At 42.8% G+C, this 18,677-nt stretch overlaps 1 protein-coding gene across 5 annotated transcripts in view; it reads right to left on the reverse strand.

Moving 5' to 3' along the window:
* Positions 1-18,677, reverse strand: part of GLB1 (galactosidase beta 1) — a 96,504-nt gene that overhangs the window by 37,978 nt on the left and 39,849 nt on the right. For 2 of the 5 annotated variants that reach the window (XM_040546844.1, XM_040546845.1), the window contains 2 exons: positions 17,314-17,553; positions 7,157-9,710 (listed from right to left, as the gene is read on the reverse strand). In XM_040546844.1, coding sequence (XP_040402778.1) covers positions 9,450-9,710; positions 17,314-17,553 — 501 coding nt within the window. In that variant the 3' untranslated portion in view covers positions 7,157-9,449. The other 3 variants (XM_040546846.1, XM_040546847.1, XM_040546848.1) reach the window with 2 other exon arrangements.

An 18,677-nucleotide genomic window follows, 5' to 3' on the forward strand; every position in this document is an offset into this window, starting at 1 on the left:
CCTTGACAAACTCACAACACAGAGAGAAGAGAAATGGCGGGAATCCCTGAATGTTCTTGCACCCACCCTGCAGGACAAGTACAACAGCGTGGTTGTATTCCAAAGAAGACACTTGCTCACTAGAACCTAGAGTGAAACCAAAGCAGGCATCACCTAGCCTTATTATTTTGTGAAGAACTGAAAATATGTGATGCATATTGAGAATTGTCAGAAAAAAAATATGTTTTCTGCCTTTAATTCCAAGGGTAAAATGTAAAGCAAGATAGCGATAAGCACCTGGGCAGCAAGTACCATCAGAGCTGAGTGTTCACAACCTTAACAGTTGGGCAGGTTTTTTTGTTAGGACTTGGATATTTTTCCCACCCTGCACATCCAAGCAGGGGGGTTGAATCTTCACCCCAGCTCATGTAAAATTTTCCACTTGTGGCTATGAAAACTACAGAGCTCAGCTCCATTCACCTTCTCCATTTCAGCGAGATGCAATGCCATAGCCTGTAGCTAGTTGTTGGTGGTTGGAGGCACTAAAAAAGATATTTTCTTTCCCCTCCGAGCTTGCTTGGGTTTGGGGAAGAAAAAAGAAAAATAAAAAGTAACCCTAAAAACCACTGCTGTTTTTCTGACAAACTATTATGCTTTCCCCTCTGTCTTCACAAGGTTTCTTATTCAGATGATGTTTTGGAACCCTTAATATTCTTGTTTGCTTGCATCTCTGTAATGCTTAAACATCCCCTCCAGCACTGTGTGGTACTGTATGTAAAATAGAAACTAGGAACTAGCTGCATATAAGTCAGGTACACTACTACAGTAATCTCAATTTATCATCTTTGCACAGACTCTATTCATCAGATTTTTTTAAAGTGCCTTTTGGGTTATTTCAGCATACTAGCTTCTATACACGTGCATTTCAATTACTGGCACCTTCTATCCAAGTTTCTTTCGTTTCCTAGGATGGGTAATCAAGCTTAGGTGTTTTTTTGGTTGCTATCTTAACTTTTATTGAAAAAAGGGTGGAAGAGGAGTCCAAAGTTTGGCTAATACTAAAGCACTGGCTGTCTGTTGGTGTCAGACAGTTGAAATTAGAAAGGATCTGTAGAAGCAATAGGTTTTCTTCAACACCTCTGAGTCAAGACGAATAGACCAGAGAGGCTAGATGTGGAAAAGTGAAAAAATAGCTGCTTCAGCAGATACCAACCAGCAGCACTTTATTTTTTAATTTCAACGTGCACTAGATGGACTCAGTGCCTTAAATAAAGCCATGTCTGCAGGTGCTGTAGTCAAAAGACTCGCATTGTTTTAAGGTTGGCTTATGATGTAGATATTTACTCTGGATCAAAGAACCAAAAAAGCAATATAGGAATGCAATGTGGCAGAAGTCACTACTTCAGCAAAGTTTTGCAGGAAATCGTGCTAACCCCTAGCACTTTATGTGTTCAGTGCTAAGTTCTCAGGTTTTTCATAGCACAGGATCTACCTATTCATGATTAATGTAAACCACATCCTAAAACTGAGCAGAAAAATAAAAAAAGTAAGCTTGAAAGAACGTACATAGAGTGTGTGTCCAGGCCTATCTTTATGTCAGAGGCTAAAGTCTTCCAGGGCCTAAAGAAGGCAAAGAGTGAGCTATTAATTTCTTTTCCTTCTTATTCTCAACAATTCTGCCAATACTACAGAAGGCCCCTTCACCCATAGTGCAGGAATACCTGCAGATCCTGCACAGTCATCATCACCACACACAACACAGAGCCACTCGCTCTCTCCCAAGGCAAGTGCTTTTGAGAGCACTATTGCAGAATTCCCAACTTTTGGCTAATTCTAGAGTACTGATCCAAAGGGCATTCACTGTGTGTACCTGATGAAGATTTGTAGGACCTGCAAAAGGCATCTTCATCCAGCTTGCAAACTAATGATGGCTAGGTGCAAGGGGTAGGGATCACTTCAGGCAACTGAAGACACATTGAAGGAAATTATTGGGGTTCCTCTACATTCAAAGGTTCCCTGGTACAGAAGGAAGAACCAGTAAGACACAAGGAAGAAAGAAAGAGGAAACAGAAAGGAATCATTCCTTATATAAAGCATTAGAGAGATAACCCACAATTGCTAGACATCTCTCCACACTGTGCTCAGAGCTGTGCTCTGGCCCACAACTCCAGACAATACTGAAAATGCCCAGTCAATATCAGTGTAGCAGTACTAACCCTACCCAAGCACTAAGCTTAAAGAAATATAGTGCATACATTTAGAATGACTGTAGAGACTTAACAGAAAAGTACTTTCGAAGAACAGGTACTGGCTGTATTTTTCCTACAGGATTTGCACCAGTATTCAACAGATCTACTACAGACCCCTTCTATTGGAGAATTATTGGAGAATTTCAAAATCAATTCCCAGCTCCACTTAGGATTTACCTTTCCTAGTCCCCAAAAAATTAAAAAGGCTAAGTTACAGACATGTAGGTGTAAACACATTACCAAAGTGCAAGATAGGGATCTTAGCAGACTGCAAGCATCTTGGTATGAATGCATGCTGGGGAGTTTTATGAGCAAGATGGTGCTTCCCATTACAACACAACACAGTTAAAAGTGGGACCTCCCTAAGACCCTGACTTTTGAGTGCTATATACACCTGCCCCTTGGGAGCCGAGTATATGTGCTAAGGCTCACAACAAAAATTCTTAAATACATCCCTGATTCCTTAGCCACACAGACCATATATCCTACTGAAAGGGGCTTGCACTGAAACTAGGACTGGTTCTGTGAAGCATCTGTAGGTAACACATACCTTCAAGATTACCGCCAAAGCTGGGAACTCCAGTTCACTACTCCCATCTTTGATAACATAATAAGCAACAGAAAATCCCTTCTGAAAAGGGATTTTTAAACATATGTATGTTATTTAAACATATGTATGTTATGAAAAGCAGGACAAAGATCCCTGTGACATCTTCCCAACATTTTTCCATTCAGCCCTTTGTATGAGTCCCAAGATCATCTCCCACCCAGTTTTACCTTCTCATTGAGAGAGAATCATTAAAGTAGACCCCATCCTTCTATACTATCCAGTTCCTTTTGTCATGCAGTCTTTCTGACGGACCTTGAGGTTGGCTACTATGCTTTTAAGTCATGGCTTCCAATGTAGCTTTCTTGCAACCCTTAGTTTCTTTCAGAAAAACTGCTGCAGGACCTGGACTGCGTCACTGAGGAGAATCTAGCGCCCTTTGCATCCTTGCTCCAACTTCTCTACATTGCTCTGCACCTCTTTATATTTCTGTAAATCCAGTCCGTCCTGGAGGTACGATAACAGAGATGGCACAGAAGTCTCACAGTACAAAGAATTACTTTATGTCAACTGCAGATGGTAAAAGTGATAGTTGGCTTATATACAGCAATGTGATTTTCATTTAGCTGTTGACAAGTTTCCTAATAAACACTAGTAAACGCTGGAATAGCTTGCCCTAGGAAAAACTGGAGTCTCCATCTCAGGAAATAATGAAAAAGAGTTTAAATGAGCTGGCAATACTTGAGGTACAAATTATGTTGGCTTAGGGTAGAGAGGCACACGGCTAGATCACCTCTCATAAAACTTTCACCTTGTATTATCTGTTAAAATGGTGTTTGAAACCTTGAAAAGATGCGTACAAGAACAAACCAAAGAGAAAATGCAGTGACTACACATCAATCAGATTTCTTTGGGAAGTTATGTGAGAGCATGGGCAAGCAGAGCAGGGAAAATGAGCAATTGCAAAGCCGTGTAACAAACATTTTCAAGTATTTTCCTGCTGGTAGAGGTAACAATGCCAGGTAAGTAACCAAGTCAATGTCAGAGGACCAGGCTAAGATTTGTCAACACTGCAAGGTATTTGCTCAAACATGGATGGGTTTCCAGGAAGTGTCAGAATATCAATTTTACATATACTGAGAGGTTGTTGTCCTCAGTGATTTGAACATGTCCAAAATTAGAATACAAGACGATTGCAATTGTATAGGCAGTCATCCAATTAAAGCAAAGTAACCAAGCCCACCCAAAGAAAAGAGACTCCTTGCCCCAAAGTGAATAGAATCATAAAATCATAGACTATCCCGAGTTGGAAGGGACCCATAAGGATCATCAAGTCCAACTCCTGGCACCGCACAGGTCTACCCAAAAGTTTAGACCATGTGACTAAGTGCACAGTCCAATCGCTTCTTAAACTCCAACAGGCTTGGTGCAGTGACTACTTCACTGGGGAGCCTGTTCCAGTGTGCGACCACCCTCTCGGTGAAGAACCTCTTCCTGATGTCCAGCCTAAACCTCCCCTGCCTCAGCTTGACACCATTCCCGCGGGTCTTATCACTGGTCACTAAAGAGAATAAATTGGTGCCTGCCTCTCCACTCCCTCTCACGAGGAAGCTGTAGACCACAATGAGGTCCCCCCTCAGCCTCCTCTTCTCCAGGCTGAACAGGCCCAGTGACCTCAGCTGCTCCTCATACGTCTTCCCCTCTAGTCCCTTCACCATCTTCGTAGCCCTCCTCTGGACACTCTCCAAGTTTAATGTCCTTTCTGTACTGTGGTGTCCAGAAGTGCACACAGTACTTGAGGTGAGGCCGCACCAGCGCAGAGTAGAGCAAGACAATCACTTCCCTCGACTGACTAGCAATGCCGTGCTTGATGCACCCCAGGATACGGTTGGCCCTCCTGGCTGCCAGGGCACAGTGCTGGCTCATATTCAACTTGCTGTCAACCACAGCCCTCAGATCCCTCTCTGTGGGGCTGCTCTCCAGCGTCTCGTCACCCAGTCTGTACGTATAGCCAGGGTTGCCCCATCCCAGGTGCAGGACCCAGCACTTGCTCTTGTTAAACTTCATGCGGTTAGTGATCACCCAGCTCTCCAATCTGTCCAGATCTCTCTGCAAGGCCTTTCCACCCTCATCCGAGTCCACAACTCCTCCAAGTTTGGTGTTGTCGGCAAATTTGATCAAAACACCTTCTAGTCCTACATCCAAATCGTTTATAAAAACATTGAAAAGGACTGGCTCTAAAATGGAGCCTTGGGGGACCCCACTAGTGACCACCCACCAGCCTGATGTGGCCCCATTTACCACAACCCTTTGAGCCCTGAGGATAGACTCCTTCCCCCAAGGGAATAGACTCCTTCCCCTTGCAGTCCAAACTCAGTGCTTTGTTAACAGGTCATGTTCCTGACCTGGATAATAGTGTGTCATCTCCTGTGGAGCACACTGTTAAACACGAGATTCTTTCTCTGTAATTGCCTTTTCTGAACACCTGATGCATATTGGCCAGGTGGATAGTGTTTGCTGCTCAGTCAGGAATATTTTCTAGATTCATACTGATGTTAACATTCAAACTGTGCAAACATCATCCAAAAACTACAAAAGGAAGCAGGGACACTGTGGAGCGCTCAGAAAGGTGGGAGAGCTCAACAAGGTGAGAGTGCTGCCTGCAAAGATCAACAAAGGGCATTGAGAGGCTAACAGAACATGGAGAAGGCCAAGTCTCAACCTTGTTAGACTCAGGGACTGAAGTTTTGAGGGGCTGAAGTGTTGGTTAACATTTAGATTTATTATTATGCTATGAACATAAGGGAAATGGTAGTCTTACCAATACGTAAAGAATTCAACCACATAGTGCACACCGTTCACCAGTCCATATTTACCTCCTTGCTCATTCATCCCAAGTAACATTTAAAAGGCCTTCATTCGTGTGTAGGCAGGAATGCGGTTTAAGCTTACAAATCCCACTCCGGTTCTGGAAAAATACCTCTGCTAAGCTGAGCCTCCTACAGCTGCACTTTGCAGGCAAACTTCTGACAGCATGGGGAAACTAGTCCCAGGAAGACTGCACACAAAAGCTAGGAAATCTAGGATAAGCCCCAGCCACGCAGCAGCAGCAAAGGTGCAGATGCAGATGCCCAGTGCATGACACAGGCAGGGCAGAAGACAAACCTGCAGCACCCACGGACACACCCATGGGTGAAGGAAGCAACATGCTCTCCTTGGTAGCGATGCACTCTGAATACTCCTTCTCAGAGAGATCTCCCTTCTGTGTACTCACATAAATGCCACACCATTTGGCAACCTGTTTTTTTTTATCGTATGCAGACCAGGATTAGGAATCAGGGCCCTAACTTTCAGTCCCTTTCTGTAGGCAACAGATCACAGAAAGCAGTAAATAGGCAGGTGTGTTATTGAAGCTATCTAGATCCCTACTTGAAAACCTTAAGCTTGTTTTATCATGTTATTCCCGGTAGTGTTACATTTATATAGATTAATATTTGCAATCCTTGATACAAAACCTTCATGCTTGTAATATTACATGGAGATATGACAAAAATAAATATTATGGATTATACTACATTTTTTTCACTAATGTAATGGAAAAACAAATGAAGTGATAAGAACTACAAATTTTTTTACACTCTTTACAGAACTAATCGACAGAAAAATAAAATTACTCCTGGCTGTTAAAGTACTGAACCGTTGTAGGAATTGCATCTAAATAGTACTGTCATTCTGTACACTTCAAGCCACAAAACCCACAACCAGTATGAAACTAATTCTGTTCCATTCCTTACATTCAAGACCTGGCTCTGAGGTAACTAATACTTCATAATACTTCATAATAAACTAGCTGCAGAGCATTTTCCAAGGTCTGCATAAGGATGATGTAAAGAATAAAAAGAACTAGGGTCAGAACAGAAAATGAAGTGTTTCGAGTACTGCACACGCAGCTCCCAGCTGTAAGACTTGGCATTTGAGGTAAGAATTTCAGACTAGGAGCTCTGTGGCTCAAGTGAACCGCACAGGAGTGGTTTGAAAGTCCCTGTGGCAGTCAGCTCATCAACCACATAGCAGAGGTTTTGATAATGTAGTGGTGATCCTTTCTACTCTCTCCTCAAGTGAGGGTAGCAGTCTGCATTAACTGAGAAGAAAGCCAGTGCAAAAACCTGACTATCTCAGAAGAGGGTGGCACCTCAGAGGACCTTGCAGCCTCTTACAACTATTTTGTTTTGCTTCACTTCGCACAAGTCTTCAGAACAAAACAAATGAGACATCAACAAGAACTCCTTGTCCATAGAGACTTTACAACCTCATTTCTCACTTAATATTTTAATCACTCTTCCTCCTCCACTTGCTCCCTCTGAAACAAACACAGGAAGAATTTAATCTTTAAAGAACCATTTTAATAACATGAGACAAATAAAAAGGGAACAACCACAGATTATGAAAATATTTGGTTTTGTCATCTTAATATTTTGTTTACATCTCACCAAAGAGTTTGCATGATTGACACCAAAATCCTAAGAATCAAAAAGAAGATTCAGCCTCCTGTAGAAAGTCAGCTTTTCCAACAACGACTACATATCTTTGCAAATACCAGGCATTTAGATTATCAGTTTACTGGATTAGATTATCAGTTTACTGGAACAAAACACAAGGCATGACTTAAGTTAAAAAAATTGAATTCTCTTTTTGTATTCAAAGAACTTGAATTCTCTTCTACTTTGAAGGTTCTGGCCTATGAAGAAGAGGCATTACAGGCCCATTAAAAAAAAAATCAGTTAAAAGGAAAAATGGCTTATTTTAAGACTATATTCTGCAGGCAAGTTAATCAGAGGCTATGGTCCAACCAAAACAGCCTAAATTTCACTACTGTTCTTGTAATTGCCAATTTAATTTAAGTCTCTGGAGATAGTAGAAATGAAGCAGTCAAATGGCTTTCAAAGAGAGGATAGAAGCAGACTACAAGATCACTCTCCACTGTCCACATTACTGCTGTTTGGATCAGCTTGCATGAGTGCTCTCTTCCACATTTGTCACTGCTCCCATAGGAAACCAAATGGATTTTTTCAGAGGTCATTTGCATGGAGGTGAAAAAAGCAGGTCCATTCAACGTCGGCAGTCAGTGCAGAATAAAATGATACTGATACTAAACAGGTAACAAAAATCAGCTGAAAGTTGTCTAGTCCATTGGCAGCACGGACCTACCAAGCATTCATGAGTAACCAGCAGGGTCATGGGACTGTGCAGCCCTTTTGTAGGCTTCTTTCCAGTTGCAAAAGATGGTTAAAAAAAAGCAGAAGGTTCCTGTAATGCAAACAGCCTACAGGAAAGCAACAAAAACATCATACAATGGGTGAGCAATTGGCTGACAGGCAGGGCTCAAAGGGTTGTGGTAAATGGGGCCACATCAGGCTGGTGGGTGGTCACTAGTGGGGTCTCCCAAGGCTCCATTTTAGAGCCAGTCCTTTTCAATGTTTTTATAAACTATTTGGATGTAGGACTAGAAGGTGTTTTGATCAAATTTGCCGACAACACCAAACTTGGAGGAGTTGTGGACTCGGATGAGGGTGGAAAGGCCTTGCAGAGAGATCTGGACAGATTGGAGAGCTGGGTGATCACTAACCGCATGAAGTTTAACAAGAGCAAGTGCTGGGTCCTGCACCTGGGATGGGGCAACCCTGGCTATACGTACAGACTGGGTGACGAGACGCTGGAGAGCAGCCCCACAGAGAGGGATCTGAGGGCTGTGGTTGACAGCAAGTTGAATATGAGCCAGCACTGTGCCCTGGCAGCCAGGAGGGCCAACCGTATCCTGGGGTGCATCAAGCACGGCATTGCTAGTCAGTCGAGGGAAGTGATTGTCTTGCTCTACTCTGCGCTGGTGCGGCCTCACCTCAAGTACTGTGTGCACTTCTGGACACCACAGTACAGAAAGGACATTAAACTTGGAGAGTGTCCAGAGGAGGGCTACGAAGATGGTGAAGGGACTAGAGGGGAAGACGTATGAGGAGCAGCTGAGGTCACTGGGCCTGTTCAGCCTGGAGAAGAGGAGGCTGAGGGGGGACCTCATTGTGGTCTACAGCTTCCTCGTGAGAGGGAGTGGAGAGGCAGGTGACCTATTCTCCGTAAACACCAGTGATAAGACCCACGGGAACAGCGTCAAGCTGAGGCAGGGGAAGTTTAGGCTGGACATCAGGAAGAGGTTCTTCACCAAGAGGGTGGTCGCACACTGGAACAGGCTCCCCAGTGAAGTAGTCACAGCACCAAGCCTGTTGGAGTTTAAGAAGCGATTGGACTGTGCACTTAGTCACATGGTCTAAACTTTTGGGTAGACCTGTGCGGTGCCTGGAGTTGGACTTGATGATCCTTATGGGTCCCTTCCAACTCGGGATAGTCTATGATTCTATGCATTTTTAGTATACTTCGATGCTAAAATTATCTTCTAGATGAGTTCAGTTTCACAGTTCAAGGCAAACTCTAAAGCTACAACTTTTCTTTTTCAAGAGAATTTCAGTATTTAAGTCTGGCCAGCCTGAAAAAAAAATATTTGAATTTAAGAAGCTGTCTCTGCTAAACAACTTACTAATTTACACTGACTCTTTAAAAAAGGGAAGTATGTTTAAAGGGAAAAAGAAGCAAATTGGGGGGAAGATAAGGAAACACTCAAATCATTATAGATAGTTCAGCCACATGTCTCTAAAAAAGAGTGGGTGGGGAACATTTTTGTACTGTGTAGTTGCATTGATAACCGGTTTGTCTACAAATTCTATCTCGCATGCCTGGGTGCTACAGTAAGAATGCTCCAGTTCCAGTACTGTTATGTTATTTGGCACTGATGAAACAAGTATATTCCTTGGAACAAAAAGGGTCAACTGAGGACCACGGGCTGGCCAGTAGCGACCGAGATTAAAGCCATTGATCCAAATTTGCCCCTGTTAAAAGAAAGAGAAAACATAATGAAGTTTTAATAATTTGACAGAGATCAAACATCTAAATAACTTTAAGCATAACACATTTCACATAGTAACTGCATTTTCTTGATATTTCAGTTCAATAGAACTGAAGGACAGAATCTGTTGAAGAAATTGCTACAAATTGTCAAAAGAATCTAAATTCCCTGATGAGTTGATATTTAAAAACAAAGTGGTCAGATACTGCAGTCATGCCAAATATGACAATACTTCAGAAAACAGAATTGCAGATTCCTGATACTGAATTTTGTGCCAAGTTTCAGACCAAAGCAAACCCTGAAAATTGTATTTTCTTGAAGCTGATTGTTAAAAAGAGAAAGAACTCTCAAAAGAAGAAAGCAGATCCTAATTCTGCTAATTGTTCTCTGCAAAAGTGTAATGCTATGCTATCTTCATGCTGCTTTCCTGTTCTATGATTTCAAGAAAAATATATACAGCTTGTCTAGACACATGACGTTCAGATGTCTATTATACTTGCAATAGCTTAGTCAGCAAAATAAATTGTGAAACGATACTGCAAGAGCGCTGTATTTTGTTTTAGTTAGTTACATCAGTGAATCTTTGATGTTTTGCTATTATTAATGTGAATTCAATGACATTGTAGTTAATTTGTCATACAAACTCTTCAAATTACTTTTTTAATGGAGGTGGCCAGAACAAAATACTTTTCTAATATTATAAATATCCCAAGTTAAAAATTGAAAATAAAATTAGGCAAGTAAAAAGGAAATAAAATAAGTCATTTATACATCAGAAAGTAGAGACATTGGAGTGAAACAAGTGCAGGTGTTTCCAGAAGTCTTTAAATTGATAAGCTGCCAAATGTTCGGCAGAATTATAAAGGGATTCCTGAACTGAATGGAATCTTGATTCATTAAACAAGACATAAGCTGATTTGGACAAACCACTTGCTTTTTTCCTCTTAAGCATCCTTTTCACCATGTCAGACAATTGACAGTTTGGCAAGCAAGGAAGAGGATGGGAACAGATAACTTCATCTGTTTTCCCTCTTGCTGTGGCCTCTGGTAATCAGAACGTAGAGGAAAAACAAACTCATTTGTGGCATAGATGTAAATTGATAAAAATAATAAAATCACTGGAGTGATTTTCCAGAGAGTCACTGGAAAATAAGGACTCATTGCACTCTTGGTGATTTTTAACATCCTGTGGGATAATTAAACATCAAATAATACTTATAAAAGATTTATAAAAGCACAATTGTAGTATACTAAAATATTACTGTTCAAGGTATTTTGGAGGTAATTCTTTTTTCTTTTTCAAGCATTTACGAAAATTATTTTTATGAAACTTGTGAGAGAAGTTTTATAAGGAGATTGTATAGTTGCAAATGCAGATGAGTTATTTTGTCTCCGTATCCACTATCTCAGTGTAAGATCCTATCTTTTACAGTGCCAAGATGTTAATAAACTTTGACTTTAAACTTTTTTTAAAATATTTAAATCAAGTTCATCTCGCTTTGTGGCTTGTTTCTGCTGTATTAAAGGACAAGAGAAGAACTATTTATTCAAGCTCTTTACTTTGCTTCTATACTACTTTTAGAAGAGAATATAGCATTAATGCAAGCTATCCCCCCACAAGATGCATTTGTAGATGTACCCACTACACAGTAGACTAGCTACTATACAGGGTGACTGTAACCCTCTGGGAAGTAGGAGTATAGTGTAGGAATCAGCTGCATTAGAGTTACAACACAGCAGGTACAATCACACAGGTCTGTTTCTGATCTTAATCTCTGGTTATAACTCAGTTTTCCAAGAAAACTATGAATTTCTTTTCTCATTTCCAAACTGCCATTTGGAACATTATATTAACACTGCAATTTCTAAAGACTGCATATTCAGGAGTTTGTACATCCCAAAATAGGAAAACACAGCATCATACATGCTGCCAACAAACATACCTTTGAAAAAAAAAAGAAAAAGAGACAGGGAATAGATCTCTATCTTCAGAAAGATTTCCTTTATCAGGGTCAGCAGCTACAACCCATGATTCCACAGAAATAAAGAACAATCCTGACTCTAAATTTAAGAAAAAACAAACAAAACACACGATAAATCTGACCATACATCCAGAAGGACATACTCTTAAGCGCAACCATGCTTCATTAAGTGAAGGTGGGGGAAATTTTGTTAATAGCGAAGCTTTTAAAAACCACAGCAGGCAACTGAGCTACAACCATCAGACATGACTGTTAATGCCACATCCTTCTTCTGGGCTGTCCAGCATATCATATTCTTTGTCTTAATATGGAAAGGCAAGATAATCATTAAAACTGCATGTTTTCTTAAGAGTTGTTTGCACAGTTTTTCAAATACTCAAACACCTTTAGCTCCTATTAGAAGTCCCTCTCCACACCTTGTTATCAGCAATTTATAAAGCTGTGCCTCAAGGAATTAAGGCCCAGATCCAATAGGACTTGAGTAGAATTCAAACTCTTACAGCCCTTTACCTTATAGGCATTGCTAATTGGTAAAGTTATCTACAAGTCTGAGTTTCTGCCTTTCTTTTCCCCACACCCAGTTTCACCTCAATCTTGTTACTCCTGGGTATCTTATTTAAAACTTTGGTCCAATCTCTACAAAGATGAAGGATCAATCCAATAACCATATTTACAGTTTCTCTGGGATCTCTTCACTTTGACCTCTTCAGATAGTATACAGACCATATAAAACAAATTTCTATGTCCAATAGGTCAGGGAAAAAGATTCCCACTGAAACATAAGAATTCTTAAGAATGGACTCATTTGCGATTTCAAAGACAGGAAGATGGTTTGTGATTCACTGGGTCACAGAATTTACTGGAAAAGTCCCAGATTCCAGTTCCTGTGCAAATAGCTATCGCTGGATTTTATTCTGTGATTGTGTAAGATATGCACATATATAGGAACAGGGACTAAGAGACTTCCTCATCCAAGCTCAATGCCTGCAACACTAAATGTCTGCAATGAATCAGTCTTCTGCATATTGCGAAGTGCTTTAACCACTGCAAAGCTCTAGATAGATCCCCAGCACCTCCATCTCCTACTCTGTTTTAATAACAGTAAGTAAACTGCTTCAGAAAGGATTAACTTCGCTACCTAACACCAGCACTCTTGAAGCCTAGAGTTGAATGCTTAGGCCTCTAAGAGGAGTGGCACTTCAGTGCACACATTCTGCTGTCTGTGCCTCCCTCCAGCTGCATACTCATCTTGTATGCTGTTTCAACCACGGCGATGTGAAAACACTCTTTTCTGTTCTAGCTATTCTCCAGCCCTATCAGAAGTTCCCATTCAGGGAACACAAACTTCTCATTGCAGTGCTCTCTGATCATAAAATGACTTGGGTTGGAAGGGACCTTAAAGATCACCCAGTTCCAACTCCCCGGCCACAGGCAGGGATGCCACCATGATCTAGAACAGGCCGCCCAAAGCCCCATCCAACCTGGCCTTGAACACTTCCAGGGATGGGGCATCCACAGCTCCTCTGGGCAGCCTGTTCTGGTGCGTCGCCACCCCCGAGTGAAGAATTTCCTCCTTACGTCTAGTCAAAATCTATCCTCTTTTAGTTTAAGACCATTCCCCCTTGTCCTATCACTATCTGTATGGGTAAAAAGTCACTATCTTTTTTATAAGACCCCTTTCAATATTACCAAAAAGCTGCAGTGAGGTCTCCACAGAGTCTTCTCTTCTCCAGGCTGAACAACCATAGTCCTCTCAGCTTTTCTTTGTAGAAGAGGTACTCCCTCTGAGCATCTTTGTGGCCCTCCTCTGGACCCAACAGCTCCACATCCTTCTTGTTCTGGGGGCCCCAGACCTGGACACAGCACTCCAGGTAGGGCATCACAAGAGCAGAGCAGAAGGGCACAGTCCCCTCCCTCGCCCTGCTGGCCACCCCTCTGTTGATGCAGCCCAGGACGCAGCTGGCCTTCTGGGCCACAAGCACGCCCTGCTGGCTTTTTTCATCCACCAGAACCCCAAAGTCCTTCTCTGCAGGGCTGCTCTCAATGAGTTCTTCTCCCAGTCTGTCCTCATGTCTGGGATTGCCCCAGCACAGGTGCAGCACCTTGCACCTGGACTGGTTGAACCTGATTAGGTTCACGTGAGCCCACTTCTCAAGCTTGTCCAGGCCCCTTTGGATGGCATCCCTTCCTTCTGGTGTATCAACTGCACCACTCAGCTTGGTGTCATCTGCAAACTTGCTTAGGATGCACTCAATCCCGCTGTCTATGTCACTGGTAATGATATTAAGCAGCAGCAGTCCCAAGACAGACCCCTGAGGAACACCACTTATCACTGGGCTCTACCTCGACATGGCAGCAACTGGTGGCAACTATCTGGCTGCAGCCCTCCAGCCAATTCTTTAGCCACAGATGGATTTGAAGGGTGGGCCATTCATTCTCCAATCTGGAGATCAGGACATTGCATGGGACCCTGCCAAAGGCCTTACAGAAGTCCAGGTAGATGACATTAGTTGGTCTTCCCTTGTCAACTGATACAGTCACTCCTTCATAGAAGGCCACGAGATTGGTCAGTCACAATTTGACCTACTCAGTCCAGTTACAGGTAAACTCCAGAAGACAGGCATTAGCAGCTCACAGGAAGCAGTCTAAGAGGTTTTTGGAGAGCGTGGAAGATAGTCTCCTGACACAGCTGGTTAGTGAGCCTACCAGGGAGGTGCCTCACTGGACCTTCTGTTCACAAACAGAGAAGGACTGGTGGGAGATGTGGTGGTCGGGAGCTGTCTTGGGCAGAGTAACCACAAAATGGTAGAGTTCTCTATTCTTGGCGAAGTCAGGAGGGGGACCAGTAAAGCTGCTGTCTTGGACTTCCAGAGGGCAGACTTTGAGCTGTTCAGGACACTGGTTGGCAGAGTCCCTTGGGAGGCAGTTCTGAAGGGCAGAGGAGTCCAGGAAGGCTGGGCACTCTTCAAGAAGGAAATCTTAATGGTTCAGGAGCGGTCTGTCCCCACGTGCCCAAAGACGAGCTGGTGCAGAAGAAGACCGGCCTGGCTGAACAGAGAGTTGTGGCTAGAGCTTACGGAAAAAGAGGGTTTATAATCTTTGGAAAAGAGGGCAGGCCACTCAGAAGGATTATAAGGTTGTTGTAAGGATGTGTAGGGACAAAATTAGAAAGGCCAAAGCTCACCTGGAGCTCAATCTGGCTACTGCCATTAAAGATAACAGAAAATGTTTTTATAAATACATTAACACAAAAAGGAGGACTAAGGAGAATCTCCATCCTTTACTGGATGCAGGGGGAAACTTAGTGACGAGAGATGAGGAAAAGGCTGAGATGCTTAATGCCTTCTTTGCCTCAGTCTTTAGCAGCAAGACCAGTTGTTCTCTAGATACCCAGTACCCTGAGCTGGTGGAAAGGGATGGGGAGCAGGATGTGGCCCTCACAATCCACAAGGAAATGGTTGGCGACCTGCTACAGCACTTGGTTGTACGCGAGTCGATGGGGCCGGATGGGATCCACCCAAGGGTGCTGAGAGAACTGGCAGAAGAACTGGCCAAGCAGCTTTCCATCATTTATCAGCAGTCCTGGCTATCAGGGGAGGTCCCAGTCAACTGGCGGCTAGTAAACATGATGCCCATCTACAAGAAGGGCCAGAAGGTAGACCCGGGAAACTATAGGCCTGTTAGTTTGACCTCAGTGCCAGGGAAGTTCATGGGGCAGATTATCTTGAGTGTCATCACGCAGCACTTGAAGGGCAACCAGGCGATCAGGCCCAGTCAGCATGGGTTTATGAAAGGCAGGTCCTGCTTGACTAACCTGATCTCCTTCTATGACAAAGTGACATGCTTAGTGGATGAGGGAAAGGCTGTGGATGTGGTTTACCTTGACTTCAGTAAGGCTTTTGACACTGTTTCCCACAGCATTCTCCTCAAGAAACTGGCTGCTCATGGCTTGGACTGGCATATGCTTCGTTGGGTTAGAAACTGGCTGGGTAGTCGGGCCCAAAGAGTCGTGGTGAGTGGAGTTAAATCCAGTTGGAGGCCGGTCACTAGTGGAGTCCCCCAGGGCTCAGTACTGGGGCCAGTTCTCTTCAGTATCTTTATCGATGATCTGGATGAGGGGATCGAGTGCACCCTCAGTAAGTTTGCAGATGACACCAAGTTAGGTGCATGTGTCGATCTGCTCAAGGGTAGGAAGGCTCTGCAGGAGGATCTGGATAGGCTGGACCGATGGGCTGAGGCCAACTGTATGAAGTTCAACAAGTCCAAGTGCCGGGTCCTGCACCTGGGGCACAACAACCCCAAGCAGCGCTACAGGCTGGGAGATGAGTGGCTGGAAAGCTGCCTGGTAGATAAGGACCTGGGAGTATTGCTGATAGTCAGCTGAATATGAGCCAGCAGTGTGCTCAGGTGGCCAAGAAGGCCAACAGCATCCTGGCCTGTATAAGAAGCAGCGTGGCCAGCAGGGCTAGGGAGGTGATTGTCCCCCTGTACTCGGCTCTGGTGAGGCCGCACCTCGAGTACTGTGTTCAGTTTTGGGCCCCTCACTACAAGAAGGACATCAAGGTGCTCAAGCGAGTCCAGAGAAGGGCAATGAAGCTGGTGAGGGGTCTGGATAACAAGCCTTACGAGGAGCGGCTGAGGGAGCTGGGATTGTTCAGCCTGGAGAAGAGGAGGCTCAGGGGCGACCTTATCGCTCTCTATAGGTACCTTAAAGGAGGCTGTAGCGAGGTGGGTGTTGGTCTGTTCTCCCACATGCCTGGTGACAGGACGAGGGGGAATGGGCTGAAGTTGCACCAGGGGAGGTTTAGGTTGGATATTAGGAAGAACTTCCTTACTGAAAGGGTTGTTAGGCATTGGAAGGGGCTGCCCAGGGAAGTGGTTGAGTCGCCATCCCTGGAGGTCTTTAAAAGACGTTTAGATGTAGAGCTTAGTGATATGGTTTCGTGGAGGACTTGTTAGTGTTAGGTCAGAGGTTGGACTAGGTGATCTTGGAGGTCTCTTCCAACCTAGATGATTCTGTAACATTGTCTGGATCCATACTTATGGGCATGCTACTAGCAGTGTCCAACTCCCCCTGTGCTTTGTAACAGGATCCATATTTCTCACACAGCAACAAAAATATGTTCTTAGTTACTTTTAATTAATCAGTGTAATCAGAGAAGTGTCCTGTAGCATCTCACTTTCTCCAGAATAAGAACTGTTTCATCTCAAGACATGTAATTCATTCTATCCCTCCAAAAACTGTTTATACAACACATTGAGACAAAAAAAATCCAAAACACTACCACTAAATGCAGCATTTCTATCAAGTCTGATAGTTGATCTTTCTCACTCTAGGAAAAACTACAGGGTTTTTATGTGATTCTCCCCTTCCTAGACCTATACCATGTGCCTTTGGATTATAAGTTTCACTCTTCTTAATGGTTTATCTCCAGATTTACTTCTACCAAGGAATACATTTCCTAGTCATTTAAATGTATTTGGCTCACCCCGCCATTATAACCTCCTTCTATCCAGCCTAAGAGAGGTGGGTTTTGACCTTCCATAGAACTTTCAGTATCTCTCTATGAGCGGACCTCAACTTTTTACAGCAAAAATCTGTACCTTTGTCCAGCCAGGAAAGTTGACATAGGTGTCTTGTGGCAAGTCTGGAATCCCGCCAGGAATTAAAAGTCTACCGGTGTAAAAAGTAGGTGTTTCATAACTCAGTGGATTGCCAACAGATCTCTTTGGTTGGTCAGGGTAGCCATGAATGGAATGGTTCACTGCTCCATCTATGTCTAGAGGATAGATTTCCCATTCAACAAGTATATCTTGATCAAGAGTTAAATTTGAAACTAGACCCTAGGAAGAAGAAAAAAAATGCAACAATTAGCTTCATGTTATTGAAGTTATTCAGCTGCAACCATAAATCAGTCAGGACTAAAAGCATGTTTGAATCAAAGTACTTCCAACAGCTGCCAATCTGGGTGGAAAAACAAGCATCTGGTTTTCACCAAGTTATAAGCTTTGCTCAAGAATAAAGCATTTTATTTATTCTCTATGAAAGCATTACACTTCTTCAAAGTTTTAAGCTTTCATCAATGCCCGATTTTCCTTTTCGATTTTTTTTTAATTTAACTTAAGATTTCTATTTTGCTTTAACACGAACATGATTCAAAAACATAGGGCTTAATAAATAGCAGAAAAAGCATTAAATTGCTCAAGTTTTGAGATACCATCAAGAGATTTGGTAACACTGAGTCACTAACCCAAGACATTAACCTGCACAATAGCAGAGAAAGCAGTATTCACTTCCTACAGGTCTTCTACAGCTAACATATAGCATCACAAAACCAAGGCGCATGCTTCATGACCCCAATTCAGTGAAATATTTTAAGCTTACAGTCAATTTCAAGCCCACAGAGTCCCGTTTCAATTCTATGGAACTATGTGCACCCTTGAAGAACACCAAGGTACTCACACAGTGAGTACAAAGGCAAGGTAAGATCATGATTTAAGAATAGTAAAAGGAACATTAAGTTTCTCCTGAACTCAATTCCTAACTGTGTTACAGTAACGGTTTCTAAAATTGTGTTTCAGTGCAATGCAAGGAATTGATTTTAAACCAACACTGCTACATCCATATAATCTCCTGAGTAGACCCTGCATAAAAGCTGTTTGTAAGTGCAACTTAAGTTCTGTTGCAAATACCACAAGTTGAACAGGAAAAAGAAGTTCTAAAAGCGAAGTCACAAGCAAAGCCACATTTTCGATGGCTGTGGAGGGCTTATAGTAAATAGTATATCTGTTCCAATATCTACTAAGCATTACACTGACTCCACAAGCCTAGACATCAGTAGATGCACTAATATATTCTCTATTCCTTTACCTTGATGGCCACTTCATAACTTATTTTCCTTATATCAAAAGGAATTATCTGCACAGAGTTAAACAGCAAAACTTCTCTTCAACCTACACTTTACTTT

This window comes from Cygnus olor, chromosome 2 (assembly GCF_009769625.2).
Source record: "Cygnus olor isolate bCygOlo1 chromosome 2, bCygOlo1.pri.v2, whole genome shotgun sequence".
Classification (NCBI taxonomy): Eukaryota; Metazoa; Chordata; class Aves; order Anseriformes; family Anatidae; genus Cygnus; species Cygnus olor.